At 44.8% G+C, this 8,296-nt stretch overlaps 1 protein-coding gene across 3 annotated transcripts; it reads left to right on the top strand.

The window, feature by feature from the left end:
• Positions 1–2,990: 2,990 nt before the first annotated feature.
• SRSF5 (serine and arginine rich splicing factor 5) lies at positions 2,991–7,547 on the top strand. 3 transcript variants are annotated; one of them, XM_038136812.1, is made up of 8 exons: positions 2,991–3,162; positions 3,596–3,742; positions 3,921–3,991; positions 4,190–4,285; positions 4,632–4,701; positions 6,001–6,074; positions 6,388–6,498; positions 6,664–7,547. In XM_038136812.1, the coding sequence occupies exons 2-8, from the start codon at positions 3,617–3,619 to the stop codon at positions 6,908–6,910; spliced, it is 795 nt and encodes a 264-aa protein (XP_037992740.1). In that variant the 5' UTR covers positions 2,991–3,162; positions 3,596–3,616; the 3' UTR covers positions 6,911–7,547. The 3 variants fall into 3 exon arrangements, with proteins under 3 accessions (XP_037992740.1, XP_037992737.1, XP_037992738.1); XM_038136809.1 differs by having other exon boundaries at positions 2,999–3,162; positions 6,661–7,547; XM_038136810.1 differs by having other exon boundaries at positions 3,000–3,162; positions 3,599–3,742; positions 6,661–7,547.
• The last annotated feature ends 749 nt before the right edge of the window (positions 7,548–8,296 follow it).

The raw sequence follows: 8,296 nt of genomic DNA, 5'->3' as shown, positions 1-8,296 counted from the left end.
GATTCTGCTTGCTAAATATATTTCTGGGTGGTGGGCAAGGGCTCTCAGCCTGACACTAAGATATAAGAAATCTATATTTTTAGATCTGAGCAATTTGAAAAGCTTAGCTTTCCCAAAAAGTGGAAAACCAGAAAAAAAAAAAAAAAAAAACCTGTGAAAAACTCATTTCTTAATGTGTTATTCTATTACTTTTTGTAAATTTCCATTTTCTTTCTCCAAATATTTTGAAGAAAAGCAATTGGTGCTCAATGATTAAATTCTCTATTCAGTGTTTGCCACATACTTGAGACTTTTGTAAAGCTGTTCTCGAGCCCTCATTGCTGCTGCTTCTAAGAGAGCTACACTTATGTAGCAGTAACAGAAATATGTTTGTTTAGTTAGTCATGGAGCTTTGGAAAAAAGCTGAACAGAGAATGCATCGGTAGCTAAGAGTACAGGAAAGGAGAAAACAAAGAACAGTAGAGGAGATTAACACAGATAACCATAGTGGAAGAAGTAACAAATATATTCACCAGTAGCAGGAGAGGATGCAAGCTACATTTCTGCTTTCATTCAAGAAGTCTTGTAGAACTGGGCAAGGCGCCGAGTCTCTGGCTACATGGCTTATACAGCAGCTTCACTGTGGATCTGTGGAACAGCAGGTTTTGGAGAGGGTCTTCAGCAGCGCTGGGCAGTCTCTGAACTGGAGTCTCTTTTTTCCTCTCTTGCTCCTTTGTTCCCCTGTTTCTTCCTCCTCCCTGGTTTAAAACTGTCAGTAGGGTAAGGCCATATAAACTTCTTGTATCCAGAGCATCCTGCAGCAAGTTATGCCAGAGGTATACTATTGGTTGGTGAAGAAACACCTCTTTTTGCACGTTTTGACCTGGACTTCATTAGTTTCATTTAATTACTTTTTTTTAATTACCTTTTTTGTTTAAATTTGGAAGAGACGGCAAAAAGTTATTCCTTATCAACTTTTCCACAAGCAGGTATTAATGGTATCTGGCTGAGACTATGTTTCAACTTTCAATTTCCGCTGCCTCACGACCTTCTCACCTCCAAATAGTAACTGCATTTACTTAGTTACCTTAATTAATAAACGACAAGGATTTAGCCAGTTTGTGTGGCTCTCAACAACCAGAACTGCAGGAATGTAGGAATGTGGACACTGCTGGGCTAGCTAGCAGCAATAATATTAACAAGCCGTAGGTGGTCTTCAGACAACCTCAAGCCAGAGTTAGAAACAGTACTGCCTGTTGACATACAACTTGGAGAAACTGGGTAGGAAATGGATGTGCTTGTTCACGATCCTCACATGAAAAATCCACGAGAGTAGAAGAGTGTGTCACCTTTTGGCTGGTAACAGACTTAGGTAACACAGGAATGTCCTAAAAAGGGATTGTTGTCTCCTGAATCTTCTCCTGACTTGATGCTTTTCATCCAGTGTTCTGATGCAGGGAGATTTCTGCTTAGCAGTCACAAGGACAAGGCTTTTTAAACAGCAGTTTTTCACTGCTAAAATGAGCAGCTCTTCCTTAACAGGGCCACTCCTGCCCCTTCCTCTCTTCTCTATTCAGTGCTAACTCCTGTTTTTCTCCCACTACAAGCTGGTTTTCTTGGAGTTAAACCTTCAGAAGTCTGTTTGCTGTCTTTTCCACTGCTAGTTTTTGCTGGTTTACCTTTGTGTACCAGCTCACTCTGCAGACAGGAGAGTCCTCGTGTTGACAGGAACAGAACTGCCTGTTCCTATGGCACCTGTTAAAGCTCTGTAACTTATTATGAAATTAGCACTCTTAAATGTTAGATGGCACATCTGAATGTATCTTCCTCAGCAGGCAAAGGTTATGATCCAGAGGGACAATCACCAGCATTGTCTTTCCTTGCTCAAAGTCCTCCCTGTACTGCAGATTTTCCCATCTGTGCATCATCCTGGCTTTTCTCGCAGATGCTACCTCTGCGCAGGACGGACATGTGCATCTTTGGAACCCAAGAGAGAAGCAAGTGATGCTGGCAGTGCCCTTGCCAAACCTTTAGCTACATGGTAGCCTTTCTCATCATCGCATGCAGCAGAAATAACTTTCCCATTTTTGGTACTCTGCATGCTGTTGCAGTTTGAGGAGTGACTATGGGGGCAGTCATATAAAGCTATGATGTCAGCACCATCACGTGCTGTATTGTTCCAGGGAAATAGATGTCAGTGACTAAGCATGAAAAAGAGAAATTCATCCCAAAGAGGTTATTAATAACAGACCCTGGGAGTAACAAAGATGGTCCACAAAGGGAAGGGGTAGGGGCTGGGACTCAGAGCAGCATGGGACTCCAGGCGACAAGCCAGGAAAATGCTATTAAAAGGACACACTGTAATTATCAAAATGCATCAAAAGAGGCAGCCTGGTGCAGCTGTACCTGCTGGCTTTTTGCATAAAGTCAACTGATCCAGCAGTGCACAAATCTGGTAAGGAGGGTCACAGAGCTGCAGCCTCGGTACTGGAAAACTATTGGGTGTATCTTCAACTTCCAGATGTCTTCTTCAGTTCAAATACCCCTTGAGATACTCTCTTGCCTTTACTGCAATCACCTAGAAGCCAAGCTATGATAAATTCTGCGGAGTTAATGTAAAATGGAGACAAAGCTCAGCTCTCTCCCTTGTCATTACACATCTCATTCCAAATGAGGATTTAGGCAGATCAGGAGCTCCTTATATATTTTCCTCCTCTCATTCTTTGTTCCTCAGTAGCCAGAAACGCCTGACACAAGCCCTTGCCCGCACACAAGAGCGGCACAGGTTTTAGCCCATTGTGTACTGGATGAGTAAAGGAGCCCCGATGGTTGTGTTTCGCTCCTCGGCACAGCTTTCCCGGCCCAGGCCCCGCGCTGCCCCGGGTGTTTGCCCCTCAGCCGCCCCCCCATGGCTCCCAGCTGCGGAGCGCCGGCGCGGCCCCCCCGCGCTGCCCTGGATTCCCCGGGGAGGGGCGTGCCCGCCGCCCGCCAATGGCCGCGCGGGGCGGCGCTGACGCGCGGGGCCGCCTCCATTTCGCGGTGCAGCGCCGGTGTTGCGCAGCAGATCGAGCCGTCTGTCGCCGGGGGAGGACATATCCGCCCGTCCGATCCGCCGGTCGTCTGCCGCGCCGCACCGCACCGCGCAACCGTCCGGCTCGGCCTGCACCGAGACCCATAGCCCAGGTTCGTAAAAGCTCCGGGGGCTTGCCCACGGAGCGGAGCGCGGGGAAAGCGGAGCGTGTGCGGTGCGGGGCGCTTCCGCTGCGTGCCCGGCCGGCCCGCGGACCTCCGGCCGGCGTTGTCGCCGCTCCGTTCCGCACGGTGCGCGTCGCGGCAGGGCCGGTGCCGGAGGCGGGTGCGGCACGGCCGCCATTTTGTGGCAGAGCGATGGCGTTTGCTTTTCTTCTTGGGCTGGGGGGCGGGGCTAACTGGGAGGGGAGGCAGCTGGGCGGGGCCGGAGGCCGAGCGCCGGGCTCCTATTGGGCGGGGGTGAGGCGGTGTCCGCCCGCCGCCTTCCCATTGGCCGTTGGCGGGGGCGGGGCCGGCTGGCGCAGTGCGGCAGCGGCGGCGGGCGGTGCTGAGTCACCGGGCGGGCCTGACGCGCCTCTCCCCGCAGCAGGGCCGCGCAAACACAGCCATGAGCGGCTGCCGCGTCTTCATCGGGAGGCTGAACCCGGCCGCCAGGGAGAAGGATGTGGAGAGGTTCTTTAAGGGGTACGGCCGCATCCGTGACATCGACCTGAAGAGGGGCTTCGGCTTCGTGGTGAGTGCGCCCCCTCTCCCTTCCCCTCTCGCGTTTAGTGGTCACTCGCGTTTGAGGTTTATGAAGCTACTTCGAAAGAAAATCATTAACGTGCCCATCAAGGCACACCACGTGATAAATAAGCATCTGCTCGTTCGTTGGAATGTAATTGCTTGGGTTTGTTGTCTTCGTTTTGCAGGAGTTTGAGGATCCGAGGGATGCAGATGATGCTGTTTATGAATTGGATGGAAAAGAACTTTGCAGTGAGAGGTGAGGTACCCTATTTCATGGCTGTACAAGCTTGGGCATCTCAAATAAAAATAAATTTGAACTTGAATTGTGTTTTGAGTATTGTTCAAACTATTCTGTTTTTGTTTGGTACATCTTGTTTTTGTCCTGAGAAAACAACTGTATACAAAAGAAGACATATGTAAAAACACGTGTTTTGTTGTATGTTTCTCTTCACAGGGTGACCATTGAGCATGCCAGAGCACGCTCTAGGGGCAGAGGCAGAGGGAGGTACTCTGACCGGTTCAGTAGCCGCCGCCCACGCAGTGACAGGAGGTATGTGCAGCTTTCAGCCAGTGCAGTTTAAAAAAAGAATGCTTTGGGCTCACCCCAGAGAATGTGAGCTGCAATGAGCTATGAAAAGGTGTTATTTGCCGTTTAAGTTGTTTGATGTGGCAGCAGGATAGTGAAGATTACAGAACTTCTCAGATATGCCTGTCATCCTTACGCTCCCTCGCCTAAGTACTTAATGCCTGCCCTAGATTGCTCAGGCCATTACATAGCTCAGGTCATAGTACTAATGATGATACGCTGATACCAGCTCTTGGTACAGCCCTCGTTAATACTAACGTGGTTATGTTGCAGTTACTGATAGAAGTCTGAATTGTTTGTTTCAAAACAGAAACGCCCCACCTCTAAGAACAGAAAATCGCCTCATAGTGGAAAATTTGTCTTCCCGTGTCAGCTGGCAGGTTTGTTGAAACATGATTAACTATTTTGACTTCATTTAATGGGTATGTAATGTAATGTAATTATTTTGTAAAATAATTAATTAAATTAAAATCTAATTTATTAAAATGTTTATGTAATTAATACGATTTTTAGTAACATAACTTAAATATTTTGAATGAAAGCTAGTTAACGTTAATTCATAATAATAATAAATTTATATGTTTGAGGATATATATTTATTTTTTTTCTTGTTTTTAAAATCCATTTTAACCACATATTAAACCCTTTATTTGCCAGCCTATCTGTGTCGTTGGCCTTATGACGAGGAGTGCCTGTGGGTTATCCTAATCGTTCTGTCTTGGTCACTCTTGGTCGGGCCTGGTTGACTTTCCAGTCAGCTCCTACAATGTCACTTGGCCACCTCTAGATCTGTGTTTGCCGGTCTAGACGTAATCGATGCACTCCTTAAAGTGCCACATTGCAGCGGTCCCAGAGCGTTAACGAGATCTGATTCCTAAGTTGAGAGCTGTTCTTCCTGTAACGCTTCCGAATAACGAGGTCCTGGTCGAAAAGAGTTGAAAGATTGGAAATTAGGTGGTCGTTGGAATCCTGATCGCAGTAAAGTGGTCCTTGGTGACATCAAGCATAGAGAATGGATCCATCCATAGTCTCCTGATAGGGAGGGCAGTGCGATTAATGGCTTCCATCGACTGGGTAGTGTTCGGCAAGTGGGTGGCGAAGAGCCAGTCGGGCATATGTCATGACGGTATCTCCGGTCGCTTAATGCAGTTTGCTGCTTGGCTAGCCTAGGGAAATGTTTATAAAGGTAAAGTAAACTATATTTTTAATGACATATGGGGCACAAAATAATTGGTGTTATGTAAATGTAATTTTGTATTCGTATAAGACTTGTAATGTAAATGGAGACTGAAATAGTCCAAAAATATATGGGTAGTATTTCAAAGTCAATTCAGTAGATTTAAAAATGTGCTTTTTATTTCTTTTTTTCTCTCTCTTTCTTTCTCTTTGTTATTTAATCTATGAAATCATTTTAGACTAATATTTACCTTAACGTTAAGACCCTTTTATTAGCATTTTGCTTAAAGCAATAATGCTTTTCTCATTTATTTCGTGCCCTGATACAGATTGTGATACAGATAATGCAATTTTGATTACAAGTGTGGCAGTTGCCATGTTTGTGATTTATCTAACAACTTCTCTTTCAGTAGTCATAAGTTTCTTTTGTTTGCTTTAAACTGCTTTTGTATAAGTAAATGTTAATTTCACTTCTTTGCGTAACAAAAGTGGTCTTGTGTTAGGATCTCAAAGACTTCATGAGGCAAGCCGGGGAAGTAACCTTTGCAGATGCACACAGACCTAAGTTAAATGAAGGGTAAGCCTATCAAGCGATCTCTTGAAAGCTGTAGAGTAACTTGTATATGTAATATTTGGGGAGGGAAGGTGGCTACTTTCAGTGTCAGCAGCTGTTCATGACTTAATTTAGCTACCCTTTGAAAATCCATGTGGGAAATGTTTCAGATGGGGAATTTTTCATGCTTCAGTGATGATGAGGGATAATTACACTGAGCAGTGTAGGCTTTGGGGTTTTGTTTGTTTAGTTTTTTCCCAGTGTAAATTTTGCTTCTATTGGTAAGTACAACTTGTAATAGTAAATTTTATGTATGTTTGGTTTTTTTTCCCCATAGGGTGGTTGAATTTGCCTCTTACAGTGATTTAAAGAATGCTATCGAAAAGCTTTCTGGTAAAGAAATAAACGGAAGGAAAATCAAACTAATTGAAGGCAGCAAACGGCACAGGTATGGATTTCTACTCTCTTAATAATGCTTGAACATTCAGCGAGGACCTTTGGAGTCAGTGACCAAGCAGCCAAGCTGGAGAGCTGTGCAGGGCTTGGTTCTGGCCGGGGCCCGTGGGGTCCCGCAGCTGGCACTGACAGGTTCTCCCTGTTGGCTCCTCAGTAGGTCCAGGAGCAGGTCACGGTCACGCAGCAGGAGCTCATCCGGGTCTCGCAGCCGCTCTCGTTCCCGCAGCCGCAAGTCCTACAGCAGGTCACGGAGCAGGAGCCGTAGCAAGTCGCGGTCAGTTAGCAGATCTCCACTGCCAAACAAGAGCCAGAAACGTGGTTCTTCCAGCAGATCCAAATCTCCGTCATCCGTAGACCGGCAGAGGTCTAGATCGAGGTCCAGATCTGTTGACAGTGGCAACTGAACTATAAATAACTTGCCCTGGGGGCCCTTTTTTAAACCATACTTGCTAAAACTTGTGGTAAGTATGTGACTTTCTGTGGGAAAGGGTTTGGATGGGGAGAGGGGAGGGAAGGGGGAACTTTGTAGATGTGGACCGTGGTGGGAAGGGTTATTGACTAATTGTATTAAATGTTTTTGATAACCCTTTTCTTGCTCACATTTTTTGTGAATGTCTGAAGTGTATAGTTGTGTATATTGGCAGAGCTCTTTATAACTGAACCAGACAAATTTTTTTGTACTCTAAAGTCACCTGAACACTTAATTCTCAGTATATTCAACTGTGAATAGCGACTAAAAACATTAATGTCTCAGACTAATAGCTTTAGACATCTTAGAGCTCTATATGTGCTGTATATAAAGCTTTATTGCAGAGGGTATTTTTTTGTGCTTTTGAGACATTGTTTCAGCTATAGGTCAGCAGATTAAGTGCTGGTTGGTACTGGTAATAAAACTTTATTTTAAAATATTTTCATTTAATATGACTTGCACTACACTAAGAAGATGCCCATTTCACTGCCCTGTGGTAATAATATTCTATAAAGCACTCTTATTTCTTGATACCTAAGAATAAAATAGTTCAAATAAAGTATAAAGAAACATTTCTGCTTCTAGTTTGTTTCTTGGTGTTAATAAAATGGTTTTGACTGTGTTAAAATATTTGTTAAAGAAGAAGCTGCCAAAGTGATAACTGTTTAGGGCATTTTTAAATACATTGTGTGATGTCCTTAGATGTCTCTGTGTTCTGAAATAAGAACATGGATAATTAGGCTGTCATAGTTCATAGCAAAAAGTGGAGTGGATTAGTCATTTAGCTTTTAATGGCTTGGGATAATAAGTGTGGAGTGTTAAAGACATGTAGTCAGCATGCTTCATTAGTATTTGTGTATTGTATGAGAACACTGAAGTGTAGATAAACCATTTTTGTGAGCATTAGTCCTCATTCTGGGGGAAGAGGGATTTTTAAGTTGGTGGGTGGCAGTAATGCAGCAGTAGTACCATGAGGTTCTGTATTTTAGTGTTTGTGCCTTCCCGTGGCAGCAGTCCTTTGCAGTACCTGTATTTCTCAAGCCCTCACCCAGAAGAACTTAGTAATTAACTTTTTTAAATAATGTGTTTTCTTATAAAGTGCTTTACAAAGCTATGCTAGTAATCTGTAGAAACCTTTAAAAAGATCTTTGTAGCCTAGGCTCAGATTTGGATAGGTCGTAGGAAGTGCAAAGTGGTTCCTCCAGGAGCAAGGTCTGGCCTTGTGGGAGGTTGGGTGTTTGGCCTCTGCAGCCCTGCTGCCCTTTCTCCCTGCTGCTGCAGAGTCTCAGGTGCCAAGCTAAGGAAGAAGAGCTCTTGTACT

This window comes from Motacilla alba, chromosome 5 (genome assembly GCF_015832195.1).
Source record: "Motacilla alba alba isolate MOTALB_02 chromosome 5, Motacilla_alba_V1.0_pri, whole genome shotgun sequence".
NCBI lineage: Eukaryota > Metazoa > Chordata > Aves > Passeriformes > Motacillidae > Motacilla > Motacilla alba.
Note: the sequence above shows the minus strand (reverse complement) of the source record. Positions and strands in the feature narration are given on the sequence as shown.